We start from the raw sequence: 21,665 nt of genomic DNA, 5'->3' as shown, positions 1-21,665 counted from the left end.
TTAAACTTGTTTTATTTCAAAATAACCACATATCACACACACACACACACACACACACACACACACACACACACACACACACACACACACACACACACACACACACACACACACACACACACACACACACACACACACACACACACACACACACACTAAACAGCGTAATTTAAATAGCTAAGATAAAATGAACTAAATGAATAACAAAAATGACATAGAAATTAACTTAGTAAATTAAGGTAGACCTTTAAAGTAGTGTATTTCCAGCATCTGATCAGAAAAACCCATAACAAAATAAAAAAATAATAAAAGATGAACCAAATTGAATAACTATAAGTGTTCCAAACGGACCAATCACCTTCCCTTTTCTGCCACCCACCTCTTCTTTTCAGTCTCAAAAGGGAGACTGACAGAACTCCTCCCAAGACATCTCCGAAGTCCTCCCCTCTGACTGATACAGGTGAAAAACTTTTGAAGGACAGTACACGCATTTCCCGGTCACACCAGGGAACCCAGTGTGTGTATGCCGACCGCCTGGGCCTTATTTTATAGGTTTGTGGCAGAACCTACACAGGCGACCAGTGGGAAGCTGCTCCATGGCCTTTCTCTTTCCCCGCTCTTCTGTTACCTGCCTGGACTCAGCAGACCGCTGCTTTGCCGCCTCCAGCTCTCTCTTGAAAAAAGGTGTGGCAGCAAAGTCAAGAAATTCCATGCAGGGGATCAGTAAGGCCTTCTGCTACATAGGTCCGATGCAGTACTTTACGATAAAGTACTTTACCTTTCCTGCCTGGTAAAAGAAGTGAATGGAGGAGCCATCGCCAAGGTAACGGGACTTAGGCTGGCCACATGCAAGACAGTTCCTACTTTTTTTTGGCACAGGCTGCTGTTGTTGTTGTTGTTGTTGTTGTTGTTGTTGTTGTTGTTGTTGTTGTTGTTGTTGTTGTTGTTGTTGCTGCTGCTGCTGCTGCTGCTGCTGCTGCTGCTGCTGCTGCTGCTGCTGCTGCTGCTGCTTTTGCACAAGCTCTTTGACCAGGTTTTCCATTTCAGCCTTTGTGAGAGAGGGCTCTTGCGACTTACTGCTGGGCGGATTCACAGGTGCAGGTGGGAGGGTTACCACCGGGACACAAACAGTTTCACTACCCTCTGTGAGATGATGCCACAGCTCTTGTGTCTGGACCGGTGTTCAGACACAAACTTGTGTTCATCAGCTTGGCCTGGTGTTGCACATACCGTGAGATGTGCTGTTTGGTGGTCGGATATAACAAGTTGTTCGAATCTCTGGAGGCAGCAAGCACAAGGGTAGCATACTCTGCATCCACCTTGGCGAGGAGGTCTTTCTGGCCATGGTGCTTTGCCAGAAGGCCATCGATGGCATCCCTCATTGGCTGTGTCCACCGGGAATGGTCCAGGACAAAAAGTAGGCCGCCTGCCTTGACTGGACCTGTGCATGCAGCACGTGGAGAGGCAGACATGGGCATCGGTGGCGTCACTGGGACTGGGAGAACTGAAAGAGAGAGATAGATAGAGAGAGTGAGAGTGTCATTTCCATTTTACCAAGTTTACTGTACATCAAATAAATAAAGTATTTTTAAGGGGGAAAGAATTCAATGGAATTACCTAGAACTTTGAATGGCTGTGAGGGTTGGGCCACTGCATGTGAGCCAAGGGAAGCCACACCAAAGAGGTCATCCTGAAACATAGGGTAATCAACAATTTACATTAGTCAAAATAATATGTACACATTATACATCCACCCACACTTAATACATAATGTTTCATTATTATGTAGAACATACCTTCCTCCCTCGTCTCCTCAGATGGGTCTTCAGTGAATGTCTCACTGAGAAGAGACGGTTCTGAGGAGTGGTGCTCTCTCTCTCCTGCAACAGGAACCTTCTGGGTCTTGTGCTTGCTGCAGTCCAGCGGGACAGGACGACAGCCAGGTTCTAGATACTGGAGTCCAAACCTTTCTCCTGTGTCAGTGTGTGAAACACGCAAGGCAGGGTACTTGGCATGACCTGTCAGCACCTCAGAGAGCTTATTCAGCTCGATCATCAGTACTGGATCAAAGACTGCAGGCAGCTTCACATCAGGCAACTTCAGGTCCACAAGGCGCTTGAAATTCCACCGAGCCACACCAATCATGCCCTGAGCTTGGAAGAGTTCTGTGGAGACCTTGTTACCCGTCACCCATTTTGCCTGATGGAAATGGAACCCCTCCTGCTGTGATGTACCTCTCACAGGGATCCACAGGGGCACAGTAGCTCCCTCTCCCTTGACATGGTTGAGCTGCACTGTTCCGCCATATCTGTAAAGGATTCCCTCTGCAACCTCTGGGTCACTCAAGCAGCCTCTGAGGATGTGAAAACGCTGAATCCTCCACACCGTCAACATTGACGGCTTAAACAGCGGGATACCATCGGGATCAGACTCCAAATGGAATCGCTGCAAAACGCGCTCAACCCTCTCCAGCAGCTCTTGGGGACCAGGTATCCTGGTGCGACAGTGCTCTTTGGTGTGCTGTTTGGTGGGATTAGCAGGCACAATACCACAGAAGACGTATGCCTGTTTAAGTTTCTCCAGGTCTGTCTGGTCCACGATAGTGAAAGCTGCAGAAAGGACTGTGCAGTGGATGGTGCTCTGACACACACTCTCTGGAGAGGCGGCGCATGCAATGAAACAGGTCCAGCTTGATGTCAATGTCGCTGTTGAACTTGCTGCGGGATGCACAGGTGTTGTTGAGGGGCCCTGAAGTTGCCTCAGCCACTAAATCATCTGTGGTTCTCCAGCAGTCCCAGAGGAGGTGCTCCTGGGGACCAGACTTTGCGACCCTGAAGGCTGCACAGCAGTCCCTGCACACACAGAGAGAATAATGTTGAAGATGCACTTTGTTTTATTCAAGTTGCAGTAACAGTAAATAAGTGAAAAGGGGAAGGTGGTGATTAGTTTTTACCTGTCAACCCATTGGTATTTGGCTTTGGGGATGTCTGCGGAGGTGTAACGGCAGGACAGCCCCTCGTACATGGGTTCCAAGGATCTGTCCCCCTCTGTCTGAAGCATGACCCAGGACAGGATCATCCAATTTTCATTCATCACAGCATATGATGACATGGTGCCTGAGGCAAGAACCACTTTCCGAGCCACCTTCCTGGTGTGGTCAGCTCTCAAGGCCTGACCAAATGTGCCTTGGAGGAGGAGAACAAGGGTGTCTTCCTGTCTGTGGAACTCCTGAATAAGGCACTCGACCAAGTAATGCCCCGATAACGTCACTCCGTTCCACCCATCCGCATACCCACCAAATGGAGCAGGAGTTGATGTTGCTCTCATTGCCCCTGTGATGGTTCGCTGTCCATACAGTCCACTCTCTCCATCCAGCACGTTCTTCACACTTTCCAGGTATGCCAAATGTGCCCGCTCATACTTCAGGTGGAGAGCCTCATTTAACTGGTTGGCCATGTCATTTGGAGACTTTCCAGAGCGCCGCAGCTCATCCATCACAGTCTTACAAATTGCCTTTTTGAAGGTAATCTTGGTGAATCGGCTCGGCAACATGTCCAACCATTGAGGCTTGTCTGCGTGCCAGAACTTGTTGCATCCTTTGCAACAGAGCCGTGACGCCAGGATATAATACTGGCCACTCAAGCCAATAATTACACGGGGTCGCCCAACCCCTGATGACACAATGAAAGGACTTCCACAGCCATAGAGACAGGGCAGAGTGTAATTGTTCTTCACTCGCTCCATTATGGTGTGCTCTGGCTTCCATATAAAAAATGGATGGAGCTGGAAGTAGTTGGGCGATGGTAGTTCGTAAACACTGTCAATTAGCTCAGGCTGAGGTGGGTAACGCCACAAGGAGATCATGTTCATTGGATGTCTCACCGGTCGAGAACCTGGCCAAAGCCCCAAGGCCTCCATCTCAGTCTTCATCCAGATTCTCTGATGGTGAGAGCAGTTCCAACGAATCACATCCTGGTCGTACCGAGTGGTGGATCAGGTGAACATGGTGCCGAGGGTGCTGCAGGAGGTGGATATGATGTTGAGGGTGCTGTAGACGACCTCGACGACGCCGACAGAGCAGGTGCTGCAGGAAGGGCGGAAGAGGACCTGGATGCCGTAGACAGAGCAGGTACTCTAGACAGGGCAGAGGATGCTGGAGTAATGGAGAGTAGTGGAGGGAGAGGAAGAAGAATAGGGGACAGAGAAAAAAATTATTAGTATTATCATCTCTGTGTGTATTCATACTACGAGGCATTAAAAGAGGCCGGAACATGGCGTAACAAACAGGCCAGAACGTGGCTTAACCAACAAATAAACGTAGAACAGATCATCCGAATTCATGTCCGGACAATCAGTAGTCATGTAGTAAGAATAAAACCTTTTGACCACAGGGACTCCGACAACTTGGGAACCTGATGGCACAGTGCAGAAAAAAATGTTAGATAACAAGCATGTATCATTTTACAAAACATTAAACAGCAATATAACTTGACAGTGTGTGTGTGTGTGTGTGTGTGTGTGTGTGTGTGTGTGTGTGTGTGTGTGTGTGTGTGTGTGTGTGTGTGTGTGTGTGTGTGTGTGTGTGTGTGTGTGTGTGTGTGTGTGTGCATATGTTGTTCTCACCAAGATGGCCTGGAATAGGTGTGGCTGGCATCTTTCTCTCCCATTCCTCAACTCCTTCCTCCACTTAATTGAGAAAATGCAAACAAACAAAAGTTCACATTCATCTGGATGTGTATTATGACAAAAATGGATATATTTATTTTTATCAGGTTGCCTTGCACAGCTGACCTTGGAGTTTGGATGGGGATATAGAGAGCATCATCCTCTCCAACTCATCATCATCCTCCATTTCTGTGAAAGCTAGAACAAAGGCAAAGATAAGTGAGTTCACACACAACATTCTAATTTGACTAAATATGGTCACTTGTATTGTCAACACACCTGGGCAATGAGAGGCCGATGTTGCATGCCCAGAGGAAGCACGTCCCTCAGAAGCACTCTGCCTCTTCAGGTAGTCCTGGAGCCTAAACATTTTGCTGCCTGGCGTACACTGCTGTCGCAGGATAAACGCAGAAAATCCATCGTCTCTCCGCTTCCAAACATCCCTCCACGTCCTCTTCGTGTGAACCCCAAAACCAACTAGGTTATCCTCGTCATCCTTAGCTGGTGGTGTTACTACCTGACTGTCCAGATACAGCAGCAGGTCCTTGATCTCCTGGAAGCTGTAGCTGTACTGCAGGAGTGACAACAAGCTGTCCTTCTTGGGACCATCTGGCTTAAACTGGCCTGCTCTCTCCTCCTCCCTGACCTTCTTGATGAGGTATATTACGTACCCTACATCATTCTCTGCAAGCCACCGGAATAACTTTCCCTTGTATTTCCCAAACTGCAGGACATACTCCCCAAGCACCTCCTGCTTGTCTGATATATCGCCCCCTCTCATGAATACGACAGACCTGGCATTGTCTTTCACCCGGTCTTCATTCTGGGCCGCTGACTTGTCCTGGAGGTCAGGGTGGTCTTTTATCCTCTTAGCCTCGACTGATGGGTCTTGCCTCAAATACCCAGTCGGCCCTCTCCGGAAAGAAACCTTGACCTTTCCCGTGAAAATAACCCTTACTTTCATGCTGGCTGAAATAAACACTACTTTGTGTCTGTGAGTTGCAGGAGCTGCACACAATTTAAGGGGTGCAAAGGCTGCTAGAAAGATGGAGAAAAATAGTAGGAGAGAAGGAAAGAAGAGGATAGAAAAATAATTAAACATAACAAAACAGATGATAATACTAATAATTAATGACACCATGTCATTGATTGATGTGATGTCTGATAGTAATAGACAGTAAGTTAAACTGGCTCAAACATTAAAAGACATACATTGGTAGTACTATACACAGCAAATAATGGACCAAAAGTAGATTGATTTACAACGTTAACGTTGCATATGACTACTGTACATCAAATCGATCGTCAATACTATATATTCTCTATAGTATTGAAGATCGAAAATACTATATATTCTCCTACATACCATTTCAGTTTTGAAGCAGCGTCGCGTTTTACCATCCAGCTAAAAAGTGTAGGCCTATCCTATATGAAGGTCCGCGATAAGTGTTGTTGACAGGTAAGACCATTGTAATAACCTAACCTAAATAACGGAAACTCGGGACAGCGCCAAATGTCCACCAGTGGCAGGAAATATATTACATCCGTACTGTTAAGAACTACCATTGAGAATGAATGGGGAAAGTTAAGGAAGTTAAGCTTAACCATTTTCGGCTCCCGCACGGGAGGCCCGGGTACGATTCCCGGCCAATGCAACGTCTTTTTCGTGCCATTTCCTCCCGGTAGGCACTTGACCTACCGGGCAGTAGTGTTTTTCGTTCTGATTTCAGACTGGGTTTCTGTAAGAGAGCTTTGGGGTGAACTATGTCCCAGAGATCGATCTTCATTACTGCGCAGACCGGTCATGGTTCATACCACGAGGCGCCAAGCGGCTCGGAGAACACCAACATCTGCTGGTCCTGGTCTGCACCAAGTCCCGGTACTGTTCTGCACCCAGTCCCGGTACTGCTCTGTCTGGGGGGCTGCTGTAGGAGTCCTGTTATTCACTGCCATTAGTGACGGGTTTTGCGTGGCAGATTTCTTGGAATGGCGACATGAGCCCGTGCAGGGAATGTTCCTGAGCTACCGGAAGACTGCATGAGCGACAGGCCCCAGAGAGCATATGACACGGACGCTGGAGACTTTCATTCCTAGAACCGATGTGGCCTACAGTAGCTTTATTTAGATCTGGACAAGATAATTGTTGCTCGAAGGTATGCACCTGGGTATTGAGTGGTGAGGTCAAGCCCTTTCCGGTAGAGCCCATGGTTTCAATGGAGAGAAAGTAATTATCTTCTGGTCCCAGTCTTTATATGCCCCGGATTACAGATATATTTTTTGTGGATTTAAATGATAATTTTTCGTGTCAAGAGTTTGACCGTTTATTGTGCAATTGTTCAGTTAAAGGCTGTAGAGAGAACACAATGAATATGACTACACGTCTCGTGACGTCACGCTCCCTGCGAATGGCGCGGACAAGACCGACAATTTCCCCATCGGCGAAACTGAAACTCTCCAGATGCCCCGACTAATAATGGTTTTCACCTCTTTCGATGCTTTTATCCTCCCCTTGGAAAAAAGCGGTGAAGTGGAGCAGAGAGGTCACCATGTTTGTACCGGAGTTCCAAGTGCGGGTGGTGACGTATATCATTCGCGTCGAGAACGGCGAAGAGCTGTAGTTCACAAAGCAGCCTCACACAAAACCTAACATTATCAAACTTCTTGGAGAATTTTTTTTTGTTTTCTTTGCATGAAAAAGTATCATTTAATACAAAAACAATTTATGTGTAATCCAGGGCATATAAAGATTGGGACCAGAAAATAATTATTTTCTCTCCATTGAAACCTATTCATATTTTTCGATCTCATAGGTCCCATGGGCTCTACCGGAAGGGCTCCACTCTATAGAGTGGCGAAGTCACGCCCCTTCTTTCAGAGGCTTTTGGACCTGAAGCAGCCTGATGTGGAGCTGCCAGCTGTGTTTGATCCTCTGCTCATTTGGGAACTGAACGCAGCCTGTCAAAGGGGGACAGGGGTGACAAAATACCCAACCCTGCACATATCAAACAGGGACACAGGGGAGAGATTCGGTCTGCAGTATGTGGAGCCAGGCTGTCGTCCTGTGGTTTTAAACTGGGACACACACAGGACACAGCACAACACCTCTGCTGCTGTAACCGTGGAGACTAGGGGTGAAACGGATCAGTGTGTCCACGGTTCGGTTCAGATAACCGTTTTGGGCCTCGGTTTCGGATACGGTTCGGATTAGGATCATGTCCGTGATAGTAAATAGGCAGACTTTTTTTTGACGGAGGGTTTGGGGGAGAAACACAAAAATGAATGAGACCCACAGGCTATTTGCAATGTGTTAATTGACTGCAATCAGACAACTTGCAAGGCTTTTTTGTGCAATAAATGTTCCCCTAAATGCATTTGAAAACATGGTGCACTGAGTGTAACATGTAAGGGATAACGGCAGACGAGGCTTAGAACTCTGGCGACGAGCGCAGCATGAAGCCAGAGTTGCCTCTACCTGTCCATTATTTCCATCGAACTGGTCGACCTCGAAGGCCGTTATCCCGCTTATCACCCGTTTGTATTTATCTCCCGTATATTTAGAATATAATTGTATCAATTACTTTCTTTAAATTTAGGAATCGTGCGCTTGAAAAGCCCAGTTTGTTTTGAACGCTGACAGGCTGAAGGGAGGGGCGGGAAAAGTCTCATTGGCTCGGGCAGCACTGGAGAGAATGCATTCCGCTGGGTCCTAAACACCCTTTTGTATCGGACGTAGGCTACAGTAGGCAAAATACGCTACATAAGGCAATGCCTTCATGAAACCGAAATCCGCGGATCTCCAGAATGCTCCGAACTGTGGTAAACGAACCGAACGGATTCGGATACAATTCGAATCCGCTGCAGGCCTAGTGGAGACACAGCTGCACTCCTCTGCCCAGGATGAAGTGCATGACATTTCTGCTGCTGTAGCGGGCACAGACTCTCAGGTAATCCAGATGAATCACACACTGTCAATTTCCAACCCACTGACAGACGGACTGACGGACTCAATCATTATATTTGATGCTGTATTTCAGGAGACCAGTGATGGCACTGCCCAGTACAGCCCAGTGGGAGCAGTGCCGATCCTCCATTTCCAGCCACTGATGCCAGCATCTGCCACAGCCAAAGAGTCTCACTCTTTGATGGATACAGGTTACCCACCTACCATTCCTCATGCACAACAGTTAACCGTTAAAAACAACTTCACATATGGCTACTGTATAAAATTAGCTTGTAATAATAATATTAACAATATAATAAACATATGCTTTATTCCCAAGACCTGCGAGGGGTAGCGCCACTGCCCATATCCTGCTCTCCTCGAGCCGCCCGCACTGGACCCATTAAGACGGGAGGCCTGGTTCAAGTCCTGGACCACGGCCGGTGGACGGCCCCCTTGAGAGCAGCCACCGATGGGCTTCTGGCTAAACACCATGGAGCCAAGGGTATTCTAAAGAGGGTGGATGCAGAAATATGCTGCCACGGTGCAGAGGCCGTGCACTGATCCCAACAGCCCCCTTCATCCTACCACATGCCAACATATCTCCAGATATTTAAAGCATCTGGCCAAGCTGAAGAACACCAACTCCTCTCTCAACACTAGCCCAGAGAAGGTTTTGGAGACTCAGCAGCTGTGGCAGAGTTTGACCACAGGCAGCCAAACAGTCTGTGTACCCGTCACAACCCTGCCTCCTGCAACCGTCAACCCTCCAGCTGTGGCTCCCTCCCCCGGAGGAGTCACTGAGCCGGGCCACAGTGGAGAAGGTCGTGACAGAGATCCTGCAGAAACAGCAGCAACAACCACAGCAGAAGAAAAAGGTGCCGTCAAGTACTTCTACTGCTCCACACGGGTCTTTAAAATGCATGGAGATGAAGGCCTCAAAGACCCCAGGATGTCTTTTGAGGACTTTGCTGCCTCCCCCTTTTTTGCCAGGGAGCTTGAGGCTGTAGAAGAGAGGAGTGCAGCGTGCAAGAATGTGGCAGAGAGGACAAAGAGAAAGTCTGCACTGCAGCGTCCAACAGGTCGCCTGTTCAGATTTTGTCACCAGCCACTGAAGCAGGGTCCTGGCAGCCCTCATGTCCATGCCTGTTTCCCTGACATCCGCAGGAAATACATATACTGCCCCTCCAGAGTGTTGTCCCTTTACAAGGACAAGGGCATGGCCAAGGAGTTGACCTGGATGGAGTTCCAGCAGTCAGACATTTTTGAGGCAGACAGGGGCCGATAGGTTTCAGAAAAGAGGAGTTGAGGAGGACTAATAGTCCTCCTCAACTCTGCCTCTTTAGTCTACTATTAGTCCTCCTCAACTCCTCTTTTCTGAAATGAAATGATTAGTCCTGGACTAATCATTTCATAATATTGTGTATGTTTACACTATTTACTAAATATATTCTGTACATTTTTATTGTTCATTTGCTTACATATTATCTTTATTTATCTTCAATGTCAGTATTGATTTTGTGTGTTTAATTAATCAGCTCGTGTTTATGCACAATAAAATATCATGAAAACATGACTGACTTTCTTTACTTGACATGGTTAGAAATAGTGATGGAAAATTAAACAATAATAGCAAACATTTATATTCATATGCTGTATGCTTCCCTAATTAGGCCCATCATGCATAAAACAGTTGCATCATATTTGGAGATTAGTACCTTATTTGCACAATTATTAAGATTCTCTTATCTATATTTTTCTATACTTAACTTTATTCACCAATTTACCAGAGCAGATCCCTTTAAACCCGATTCTGACACTTTCATTAAAGGGCAACAACTTGTTTCTGGATTATTTGCTTTTTGAAGCATATTGTGGTACGTTACATGCATAATTTGTGTAATATTAATATTGTTAATGATTATTGTTGTTTTTATTATCATTAAGTTCAATTCAAACTTTTCAAGAAACAGTAAGTAAAAGTAGAATTATCTATCCTTTAGGTCTTATTATCGTATTATCCTCAAAGATTAATTATTTCCACATTTGTCCAAAATGTGATTAAAGTTCACATAAAAGGTAGAAAATAGTTGAAAAGAATGAATTGTTTCGGATCATCTACACATGCTGTAGAAAGAATATAAGAATATTCTAAATCAAATAAGGGTTTGGTTTGTTTGGCTATCGTGGGATTCGAACCACCTCCTCTGGGAGACGCTCAAAAAGTTATTCTACACCGATCCGCGGCATTATCTTTCTCTCTTCTTTCTCTCCACGGCTTTACGCGGCTGGCCAGTTATGTTGGGTGGCGATAACCCCTCTTGCCCACTGCATCCGTTAAAGGACGGATCCCATTCACTCGGCTAACGCCTCGTGCCCACTACCTCCGTCCGTTGACTGATCCCCACTGACTTTGAATGGGGACGGACGCGCGATGCATTGTGGATCCGTTCGTTCCGTTGGAGCCTTTGGCTCCGTCAAAAAGTTGAAACGTTAAACTTTTTCGGCAGCGACGGATCCGTCATCCAATCAGATCGCGTATGCAAATTTAAGCACTGTGACGCGACTCGGGCTCTGACGATAATGGAAAACGGGAAAGCGGGTCATCTTGCAATGACAACGCAACAAGCAGGAAGAAGCGGCAAGAACCCGGCTTTGTTGTTGTTAGCGGGAAGCATTTTGATTGGCTGACGGATGCCTCTGCCAAGACTACTCCCCCATCCGTCAGCCACGCCTTCCCACGTCCTTTGACTGATGGTGCAGTGGGCATGAGGCGTTACGCCTCTGTCCGTTGACTGATCCCCACTGACTTTGAATGGGGACGGACGTGCAATGCATTGTGGATCCGTTCGTTCCGTTGGATCCTTCGGCTCCGTCAAAAAGTTGAACATTTTTCAACTTTTTCGGCAGCAACGGATCCGTCATCCAATCAGATTGCGTATGCAAATTTAAGCACTGTGACGCGACTCGGGCTCTGACGATACTGGAAAGCGGGAAAGCGGGTCATCTTGCAATGACAACGCAACAAGCAGGAAGAAGCGGCAAGAACCCGGCTTTGTTGTTGTTAGCGGGAAGCGATTTGATTGGCTGACGGATGTCTCTGCAAAGACTACTCCCCCATCCGTCAGCCACGCCTTCCCACGTCCTTTGACTGATGGTGCAGTGGGCATGACGCCTTAGCTGACGTATGCCTCTGCAAAGACTACTCCCCCATCCGTCAGCCACGCCTTCCGCAATCCATTGACGGACGGTGCAGTGGGTAGACGGCGTACGCCTCGTGCCCACTGCACCGTCAGTCAAAGGACGTCAGAAGGCGTGGCTGACGGATAGGGGATCTTTCCAGGGTCGTCAGAGCCCGGACGGAGGCAGTGGGCATGAGACGTTTAGAGTAAAATTTTACCAAACTGCCACTAAAAATTAAATCTGACGGCAGGCCTATCGAAAAATATGAATGGGTTTCAATGGAGAGGAAGTAATTATTTTCTGGTCCCAGTCTTTATATGCCCCGGATTACACATTTGTTGTTTGTGGATTTAAATGATAATTTTTCATGCAAGGAAAACTAATGTAAGGTTTTTCCAAGGGGACGATAAAAGCATCAAAAGAGGTGAAAACCATTATAAATTTGGGCATGAGGAGAGTTTCAGTTATGCCGATTAGGAAATTGTCGGTCTTGTCCACGTCAGTTGCAGGGAGCGTGACGGCACATACGAGACATGTAGTCTTTCGCATTGTGTTTTTTCTCTCCAGCCTTTAACTTAACAATTGCACAATAAAGGGTCAAACTTTTGACATGAAAAATTATCATTTAAATCCACAAACAACATATGTGTTATCCGGGGCATAAAGACTGGGACCAGAAGATAATTACTTTCTGAAAGGGGCGTGACTTTGCCACTCTTGTATAAGGAACATTGTTTAGGAGGACTGTGAGTGAGTGAGTGAGTGAGTGAGTGAGTGAGTGAGTGAGTGAGTGAGTGAGTGAGTGAGTGAGTGAGTGAGTGAGTGAGTGAGTGAGTGAGTGAGTGAGTGAGTGAGTGAGTGAGTGAGTGAGTGAAGGAGGGAAGGAGTGAGTGAGTGAGTGAGTGAGTGAGTGAGTGAGTGAGTGAGTGAGTGAGTGAGTGAGTGAGTGAGTGAGTGAGTGAGTGAGTGAGTGAGTGAGTGAGTGAGTGAGTGAGAGAGGTTACAGCAGCAGAGGTGTTGTGCTGTGTCCTGTGTTTGTCCTGCTTTAAAAAAAACACATACTGCAGACCGAATCTCTCCCCTGTGTTCCTGTTTGATATGTGCAGGGTTGGGTATTTTGGCACCCCTGTCCCCCTTTGACAGGCTGCTTTCAGTTCCCAAATGAGCAGAGGGTCAATCACAGGTGGCAGCTCCACATCAGGCTGCTTCAGGTCCACAAGCCTCTGAAAGAAGGAGCGTGACTTCACCACTCTATAGAGTGGAGCCCTTCCGGTAGAGCCCATGGGACCTATGAGATCGAAAAATATGAATGGGTTTGAATGGAGAGAAAGTAATTATTTTCTGGTCCCAATCTTTATAAGCCCTGGATTACACATATGTTGGTTTTGGATTTAAATGATAATTTTTCATGCAAAGAAAACAAAAAAAAATCTCGAAGAAGTATGATAATGTTAGGTTTTGTGTGAGGCTGCTTTGTGAACTACAGCTCTTCGCTGTTCTCGAGAACCAAAAACCACTACTGCCCGGTAGGTAAAGTGCCTACCGGGAGGAAATGGCACGAAAACGATGTTGCATTGGCCGGGAATCGAACCCGGGCCTCCCGCGTGGCAGGCGAGAATTCTACCACTGAACCACCAATGCTTGACGAGGGATTTTTGCGACGGATTTAAATTTGAGCCTGTAGATTGAAAGGGGCTTCGTTCTTTTGCGTCAGCAGTCACACTGCTGACGTGTGTCACAGTTGGCCTTTCAAAGTAACAGTGGACAATGGAAAATGTCTTAATTGCTTTTGTTCTAAAGAGCCTGTGTATCCACTGTTTCTGATTTAATTCAAACACTGAAAATAAATGTTCTGGGAAGGAGGCGTGTTATCGCCATGGTTACGACCCATGGCCACTTTATATCTTATATTATTGTATATTAGAACACCTCCTGCATTGGAAGTCATTTTCATATTCATGGTCTTGAACCAAACGTTTGTTGTAACTGCATTAGCACAAAAGCGTCGTTATAATCCAAAGTATGTATAGTAACACACAAGGAGAAGGTTACCCTTAGTATTTACAGGATGGAGATGGTTTAATTTAGGAATGAGCAGGATAGTGAGCAGGATGGTGAGCAGAATTCCCAGACCCAAACGGCCTGCACACTTGTTTCATTATTGTTGTTATAATATAGCCTATATTAGATGGTTCCATACTGCCTTCTTTAAGGCATTGCTTATTCTATTTGTATTAAGAGTATGAGTTAAAGAGTTGAGTGGGATTCAATGCAGAAGCCATGATATTATACACAGGACGAGGCCTTTATAAATATCTATCAGTAAATAAAAAATCTTTAAGTAAAAAGTTTGCTTTGCGATGCATTTATCTACATTCAAAATATTAATTCACAAATTTACGTGCAAGTACTATTATTACTGTTAATACTATTATTACTGTTGTTAATACCATGATTAATGTTAGTACTATTATTAATGTTGTTACTACAATTATAACTGTTAGTACTATTATTACTGTCTTAAGTACTATTATTACTGTCGTTAGTACTATTATTACTGTTATTAGTACTATTAAGGTTGTTATACCATGATTACTGTCGTTAGTACTATTATTACTGTTAGTACCATGAAGACCCACCATATAGGCCCGGGACGTTATAAGTATAAGTATATCATTGAGATGGGCAATGGTTGGAAACATTTGGGATAATGAAAGTATATCAAGTAAACATATATAGAAAATTCATTCTATAACATAAGTCTGGTATTTTTAGATATTTGAATGCCAAAAACCTAAGTATTCTGCCTTTAATCAGAAAAGAGAATCTCCTGTAAAAGATGTGTGACTCCCCGTCGGGGAATTGAACCCCGGTCTCCCGCGTGACAGGCGGGGATACTGACCACTATACTAACGAGGAGCGGTGCGAAACCATATTGTCAGTAAGATACTCAATGATCTTACGTTAATGGAGCGCAGCGGGTTTTAATAATGAGCCATAATGTCGTAATCCTCCAATTGAAGCATACCACGAGTTAAAGAAGAATAAATCGGTAAGAAATAAAATGCTGTGAGAGAACACAGGTAACGATCATTTATGCGTTTAAAACGTGGAAATAATACCTTGATACCATATAAGGAATATGGATTCGTGATGACTGTTGTTTCCGGCTGTTGTTATTCAGTGTATAACAACTTAACGGTAAATCAAGGTATCTTATACGACAGAAGCGGTCCAGTCTTGACTGACAACAGTTCATACTATCACTAAATAACACATTCTCAGGGAGGGAGTTCAAATCGGCTACAATTCTTTGGCTGAAGAATATACCTGGCACATCGAGCCTAAACCGCTGCTTGTGAATCTTCTGACTGTGCTCGTTTGAAGAAGAGCCCGGGCTCAATTCTATCCATGCCATTCATGATCTTGTAAACTTGTATCATATCAGCGCGTTGTCTCCTGTGCATCAGTGATTGTAGTTTGAGGTTGGAGAGACGTTCTTCATATGGAAGGGATCGGAGGTTAGGTACTAGATTCGTAGCTCGTCGTTGGATCTTCTCGACCTCTTTGGTGTCGATTGATGTCGTGGAGACCAGATTACAATAAGAAAAGCTTAAATATTGTGGAACTTTAAGGTATACGATTGTAGCAAAACCAGTTGACGTACGTATTCATTAGTAAAGATCCCCTAATCTCCGTCCTATCTCTATACGTCTCTAACACACACGTCCTACAAACATGTCTTAATGCACCCTCTTCACCGTCTTCGTTTAATGCGACTGCATCACCTTCTCTCACATGATGATCAGCAGCTTGAGGAATTCACTGTCTCTCCAGTTGGAACTACTCATGTTGATATCGCTGCGTTGTCTCGGTTGTCGAGACATCGCAGCAACACCTCTAGCCAAGTCCCGCCACTGGAACCACGGAGCCGTCTTATTGCATTGACATGAAAATGAAACCGCCAAGGTGTGCAGGGTCCGGGAGAGTAAATTGGATTGCGATCAGGACGGTATATTACCTCGGTCAGTCTAAACGCACCGACCATGCCTGGAAAATAGCGGCTATAAGGGTATAAGAAGGGCATATTTGGCAATGTAAACGACTTATTATTAAATATAATAATGAAAAAGGTATAAGATTCAACCCATGATGAACCTGCAGAAGAGTAAAGAATAGAACCTCAGTCACAAAACAACGTTGCATTGGCCGGGAATCGAACCCGGGCCTCCCGCGTGGCAGGCGAGAATTCTACCACTGAACCACCAATGCTTGATGACATTGCTTGTGTTGATACAGAAGAAAATTGACAGGATACAGAACCTGTTGGTTGATCCTAGCAGAAAATACATTCTTCAATGTATATTTATATCAAAAGTGGATCGCAGAGTGGGTCGTAAGAGCATCGTACAGTTTTCACACCGTTTCCCGAAAGCATCTTTGGTAACGAACGTCTTAAAAACGCTCACGAGTCACGAGTAGCTAACGAGTGCTCCAGGGTACTCGTAGGACGCTAAGAGCCTCGTTAGCCTACTATAGCCTCAGTGGCGTAGCCAGCGGACATTCCTAGTATTGGATGCGATTTCATGGCGAAACCGCAAAGGTCTTGTACGGTTCGGCCTTCCGTCCACACGAAGCCGGCGAATCCGCTGACCGAAACCGCAAACTTCTGAAACCACCCCCGGAGGTGGTTTCAAATCTATCCGGTTTCGTTTTGGTTTCGTGTGGACGCCTGAAACCGACTGAAACCGCAAACCATGACGTCATCGCCCCACCCCTCGACCTCCTAGCCAATGGCTCTTAAGCCCGCGTAGTCTCAGAAATCACAACAAAAAATATGATGGCGGACTACAAGCTTGTAATCGTTCTGCAGCATATCATGTCCCTTGTTGGGTTGCTAAGCCATTATTTATTGAGAATCTAGTTCGCCATCGTAGAAGAGCTGTTTGTGTGTGTTGTTAGTGGTTCGGGGGGCAGCCTTTATGCGCATGCTCGCCTCTTCTTCTTCTGGATTTGTGTACCAGAAGCAGCGCCCCTTATGGGCCTGGAATGTTTACCCGTTTCGGCTTCGTGTGGACGGGGCCTTAGTTTGAGAGAGACAGTCCAGGAAATGTTTGAGCAGGCAGGGCACTTAAAATGTGTGAGAGAAAGTGGGGGGGATTTGTGCAGACTGACATAGGCTACTCATAAAACGTAGCATAAAAAAATAAATAAAAAAAAATTATAAAATAAATGATTATATTTTTTTATAAAAAACAAGCAAAGGAGTAGGCAAAAGGCTGGGATATGGTGGGGATTGGTCACGTTGACGGGAATGTTTAGTGACATGTGGGAGGGTGGAGGGGGTTAAAAAAAAGTCTCAATCACTCTTCGACGTGCATGAAAACCAGCCGCGTAGTTATGAGGGAGGCCGTCCTCACACCGATCTTCCTCGTCGTCATCGTCCTCAATGTCCTCCGGTTCAACCAAAGCTACCCCAGCCTTAGCTGCAATGTTGTGCAACATCGCTGTCACACATATCACAGCGCATGACTTGGCCGGCGAAAACTGGAGCCCTCCGCTGGACTTGTGAAGGCATCTAAAGCGCAACTTCCACCTCCCGATCGTGCGCTCAGGATTAAGACTGCTATATATGTCGGCCTAGGCTTAATCAATTGTGTTTTAATATCTTTAGCATTCATATTATTGAAATCTATTGTTTTCGTAGGCTACTCTGCGGTTGGCCTTGATGGGGAGATATTTTAACCCTTTTTAACCCCATTTTCCTCCGACATTCCTGCGTCTCCCCCTGCGTCATAGCCCGTTTCAGCACCCTGTCAGTGGACAGGTACAATCCTAAGATCGTCTTGAGTGCAGCGAATGCGCGTTCACGTTAAGAGGAGTTTCGGGAAACGCTCCAAAGAAATTATCGATGGTTCGAAAGATCCCTCTTTCGAACCATCTTACGAGCGAAGATCCATCGATATCGGGAAACGGGGCCCATATACCCAATGTTGACATCGTCCCAGCCAAAGAGTATTGGTATTAATACGTCATTCATTGTCCAAAATAATCCATAATAATTCAAATCGGGTTTTGTTGTGGGTACAAAATGAATCTTGAAGAAAACTCGTCCTAAGCGTCCCCGGCGAAATTATCGTCTATGATTTGATGACTGATTTCAACCATCAATGATAGTAACCCACCACAAACTGTTCACAAGTCACAAATATATAGTACTTAACTTTGCCCTTATCAGATAAAGATTATTGGTGGCCAACTGCCTCACTTTAGCGTCCTTCACCCATCCAGCCACAGCATATTGGTAGGCATCAGTGCTCTTGAACGGTTTCAAGATATCTCCACTGTATGGGGAGGGGTTGTGGACTAAATAAATATATATGTCACGAAGATTGATTTGAGGCAAGCATACAAATGGACAAAAAAAAAAACAGGGATAACAAGGATCGGAGCCTAAAATCGATAATATCTCTGTCTCTCTCTAACATTCAGATGAGCGGTGTGGGCGGCCATACTTGGCGAGATCGGTCATGCAAATGGCGGCGTTCCAGAAAACGTGACGTAGATGAACCGTATGAATTGGAGTACCCTGAGGTTCAAAACCTCAAAGCAATCATACATATACACTTGTTCTCCAAACAGACAGTAAACTGAGTTTAGGGTAAGCCACATTCTTTTTATTATTATATATTTTAAGAGCAGCTAAAATTAGTTGGTGCGTTAAAAGGTATACCTCCCCGTCGGGGAATTGAACCCCGGTCTCCCGCGTGACAGGCGGGGATACTGACCACTATACTAACGAGGAGCTGCAAGTATTGTATAATGTTGATTAAATCTTTTATAGAAAAATTATCCACTGTTATTCTGAATTAAGGAGATACATCATCAGATAAGAAAATCAGATCAGAACATCAGATCAGAACAGGCTTTCTGTCTGAAGAACCCCAATGTCCTGAGTTGCGCCAAGTCGACAAACTATAAGGCATATCCACACCTGCCTTGTTTGGTTCGATCCAAACCAAAATACCTTTTGGCCTGGTGTGAATACAAACCATCGAACTCTGGTGCGGACCAAACAGCCGGTCCGAGACCCAGCCGGAGAGGTGGTCTCGGTTCGCTTCCAAAGGAACCCTGGTGCGGTTCGCTTGAGATGTGAATGCGACCGCGCCCGGTCCGACCCAGTTCTAAAAATAATATGCCTATTTGGACGCAACAGACTCCAATTGCTGCTTGTTTATTCATTTACATATTGTTTGATTAGCGCGGGTTGATTCAAAGATCAACGTCACGTTATCAGACCGGCATCACGTTATCAGACCCGTTAAAAATGAGTCGTGGCTCAACATGGAGCGAAGAGGCGAAATGTCTTTTGGATATTTAGGCAGATGCCAACATATAAAGTATGTTGAAGAACACTTATGAAAATTACGATGGATTTAATACATTCAGTAAAAGGATGGGCAAGAAGGCGTTCGAGGGGTCCGCGGATAGCACAACAACATAAAATCGACGTTGTGCCACGCCTCTGATGCTCCAAAAGTACTGCAAATGTTTGTAACTGTATGAAACCAATCAGTATAAACACAACGAGGGCAGCACACTGAATCTCCATAATCTCTATAGTTTGTTTACTCTTTTTTTAATGCATTACCCCGTGTAACCCACCCCCGACCGTCTTGTCCAATGATTGAACGATCTATGCACACACGTGCGTTGTTGACAGATTCTCGGACTGGTGCGAAATATTGCAATGTGAAAAGGAACCGCACCAAACCAAAAAAATAAACATTGCATTTTGGTCCGGACCAAAGACATCAAACGAAGGACTTTCCTTGTGTGAATACACCCATAATATCATGCCATCGCTCTTAATGACATGAGTATCTCCCAACGTCTCAGACACAAACAAAAATTAATCTGGAAGAAACGAAACAGGCGGGACATATTTGCTTCTCTTAAATAAAGCTCTTAGGTGAGGAGAGATTCTCTTAGGATTTTGAGGTATCTCGTTAATTCATAAGAACAGAGCAGGATTTTTTTTCTCAGGTGAATGCAGTATGCTTTCTTATTACAGGGCTCTTCTCAATGCTGTCTAACGCTCCGTTCACTTGCATGGGCCTTCAAAACCTCCGGCTCGTTGCTAAGCATATAATACCGCTGCCAAGGAAAGTCGGTCGAAAGTTTGGCCTCTGATTCACATCTTTGGTACTACTCCGCTGCTCCGCAAGTAGTCCGGTAACTTATCAACCCCAGCGTATTTGGTTGCTATGCGACGTCAACGTATTAGGTGGACTATTTCTCTGCTGATCAACACTACGAATGGTAATTGTAAAAAGTCAAAATTTTGCCAAGTAGCCGTGTAATAAGCAGTTATTATCATAAGTCACCATTAACACCTCCTATATTAAAACAGTGATGCATTGGCCGGGAATTGTGGAAGGCAAGAATATTACCATTGAACCACCAATGCCTAATACGTGGTAAAGCACCGCACAAGATCTGCAGAAAACATTTGGCTAACAAAACCCAGGATTTGTCGATGAAAACAATATCCCGAGTTTGAGATCTCAATCATGGGATATTCGCCATTATTCAGAGAGAACCAATCAAATTGCGTGATATTAGGAAGTTCACGTGTAGCATATAGTAATTACTAATATTAACAGATATTTATAGAATAGCTAATATTAGTTAGTGTCTTAAAATAAACTCCTCCCCGTCGGGGAATTGAACCCCGGTCTCCCGCGTGACAGGCGGGGATACTGACCACTATACTAACGAGGAGTTAACTTGATCAATTAATTATCCAATTTCAACCATCAGCTAGATGGATCTTCGCCAACGGTTTCTATGCTATTTTATACATGAAACGTTGCGTCCGGTTTTCATTGTGAACATAAGGGTCATTTCATTGTAATAAATCGCCGCTGACCTCACGTCAGTCAAAGTAGGGAGAAGCTGGGTTGAGCTGTAGATCAGAACTAGGCCTATGGTGACCTAACTGTAGACCGCAGCCATGCCGCTTTTCAGTCAGACAGTAGCAGAACAATGTTCTGCCATTAGTCTGCTTATAGCGATAGTCCTCATCCAACGAATATCTTCACCTTATGTTGAATGTGACAGGACTTTAGTTTTCAGTTACAACAACCAACATACCCTTTATTTAACATCATCTATAGCGTTAGCCTACTCTAACCCTTTCATGTAGGACCTGTGATCTATTCCTGACATGGAAAGGTGTTAAATTCCATGCTCCTGAAAACAGTGGAGAGGTGATATTGGATTAATTCAGTATTCTTACCTCTCTGATCAGGGACGTGCACAGGGATTTTGAGGGGCAGTTGCTCTGACCTGAAAAAAGGGCACCCCCCCCCCCCCATGCAGCTCTTTAACCCTGTACTTTCTAGCATGGTCCTCTCATATATGGTGATCAGCACTTAGGCCTACCTGCCCTATGTGCCTCCTCCTGGTCCACATTTTCCGAGTGTCTGGAGGCTTGTCGCTGCTCCTCATCTTAAATGTAATGTAATTATGAAAAATTGCCATTAGTAGGCAAAAATATGAGTCTGGTTAAATCTATCAATTAGCCTACACAGTATCATTTTTTATCACTATGCAAAGTCTCTGTCCCACCTGCTGTTTGGCTTTTTCGTGGCCAACCCTGTAGTGATGTGCTCCTCTTTGCTGCCTCCTTTAGTTGTCTCTCTCTCTCCTGAATCCTCCTCTTTTCACTGGGCATTTCGGCTTCACTAAACAATAACAAACAATACCCAAAATAGTGATAAGATTTAGGCATGAACCATTTTGAATGAAAGAATTCATGTGATGCATTACTTCCATCATTTATTCTTCTTGTTAAAACGAAATGTTAGAAACT

At 45.1% G+C, this 21,665-nt stretch overlaps 2 protein-coding genes and 5 non-coding genes across 10 annotated transcripts; 1 reads left to right on the top strand and 6 right to left on the bottom strand.

Moving 5' to 3' along the window:
- Positions 1 to 66: 66 nt before the first annotated feature.
- LOC130388123 (uncharacterized) lies at positions 67 to 7,406 on the bottom strand. Of its 4 annotated transcripts, XM_056597471.1 has the most exons (9): positions 7,150 to 7,406; positions 4,945 to 5,700; positions 4,792 to 4,863; positions 4,624 to 4,686; positions 4,382 to 4,412; positions 2,954 to 4,155; positions 1,797 to 2,852; positions 1,618 to 1,690; positions 67 to 1,504 (listed from the first exon to the last, which is right to left on the bottom strand). In XM_056597471.1, the coding sequence occupies exons 1-6, from the start codon at positions 7,253 to 7,255 to the stop codon at positions 3,966 to 3,968; spliced, it is 1,218 nt and encodes a 405-aa protein (XP_056453446.1). In that variant the 5' UTR covers positions 7,256 to 7,406; the 3' UTR covers positions 67 to 1,504; positions 1,618 to 1,690; positions 1,797 to 2,852; positions 2,954 to 3,965. The 4 variants fall into 4 exon arrangements, with proteins under 4 accessions (XP_056453446.1, XP_056453444.1, XP_056453447.1 ...); XM_056597469.1 differs by having other exon boundaries at positions 2,954 to 4,412; positions 6,032 to 7,406; XM_056597472.1 differs by having other exon boundaries at positions 2,954 to 4,412; positions 4,945 to 5,703.
- LOC130388124 (uncharacterized) lies at positions 5,487 to 9,899 on the top strand. The gene is made up of 5 exons (XM_056597473.1): positions 5,487 to 6,544; positions 7,476 to 7,791; positions 8,540 to 8,609; positions 8,700 to 8,817; positions 8,946 to 9,899. The coding sequence occupies exons 1-5, from the start codon at positions 6,430 to 6,432 to the stop codon at positions 9,167 to 9,169; spliced, it is 843 nt and encodes a 280-aa protein (XP_056453448.1). The 5' UTR covers positions 5,487 to 6,429; the 3' UTR covers positions 9,170 to 9,899.
- Positions 9,900 to 13,358: 3,459 nt separating this feature from the next.
- Positions 13,359 to 13,429, bottom strand: trnag-gcc (transfer RNA glycine (anticodon GCC)). The gene has a single exon. It is a non-coding gene; the product is annotated as a tRNA-Gly (tRNA).
- Positions 13,430 to 14,635: 1,206 nt separating this feature from the next.
- Positions 14,636 to 14,707, bottom strand: trnad-guc (transfer RNA aspartic acid (anticodon GUC)). Its single transcript has one exon. It is a non-coding gene; the product is annotated as a tRNA-Asp (tRNA).
- A 1,282-nt stretch (positions 14,708 to 15,989) lies between these two features.
- On the bottom strand, positions 15,990 to 16,060 carry trnag-gcc (transfer RNA glycine (anticodon GCC)). The gene has a single exon. It is a non-coding gene; the product is annotated as a tRNA-Gly (tRNA).
- Positions 16,061 to 18,521: 2,461 nt separating this feature from the next.
- On the bottom strand, positions 18,522 to 18,593 carry trnad-guc (transfer RNA aspartic acid (anticodon GUC)). Its single transcript has one exon. It is a non-coding gene; the product is annotated as a tRNA-Asp (tRNA).
- A 1,907-nt stretch (positions 18,594 to 20,500) lies between these two features.
- On the bottom strand, positions 20,501 to 20,572 carry trnad-guc (transfer RNA aspartic acid (anticodon GUC)). The gene has a single exon. It is a non-coding gene; the product is annotated as a tRNA-Asp (tRNA).
- Positions 20,573 to 21,665: the final 1,093 nt, after the last annotated feature.

Source organism: Gadus chalcogrammus, chromosome 8 (assembly GCF_026213295.1).
Source record: "Gadus chalcogrammus isolate NIFS_2021 chromosome 8, NIFS_Gcha_1.0, whole genome shotgun sequence".
NCBI lineage: Eukaryota > Metazoa > Chordata > Actinopteri > Gadiformes > Gadidae > Gadus > Gadus chalcogrammus.
This window is presented reverse-complemented; position numbering and strand designations above follow the sequence as displayed.

What these genes read in the sequence shown, in the direction of transcription:
- LOC130388124 (XM_056597473.1), top strand. Translation starts at nt 6,430, where the DNA reads ATGTCCCAGAGATCGATCTTCATTACTGCGCAGACCGGTCATGGTTCA. An exon ending in CTGGTCTGCACCAAGTCCCG is followed by an intron (nt 6,545 to 7,475) that starts GTACTGTTCTGC and finishes TCGATCTCATAG; the next exon opens with GTCCCATGGGCTCTACCGGA. An exon ending in TAGCGGGCACAGACTCTCAG is followed by an intron (nt 8,610 to 8,699) that starts GTAATCCAGATG and finishes GCTGTATTTCAG; the next exon opens with GAGACCAGTGATGGCACTGC.
- LOC130388123 (XM_056597469.1), bottom strand. Translation starts at nt 3,930, where the DNA reads ATGAAGACTGAGATGGAGGCCTTGGGGCTTTGGCCAGGTTCTCGACCG. An exon ending in AAATACCAATGGGTTGACAG is followed by an intron (nt 2,853 to 2,953) that starts GTAAAAACTAAT and finishes CTGTGTGTGCAG; the next exon opens with GGACTGCTGTGCAGCCTTCA.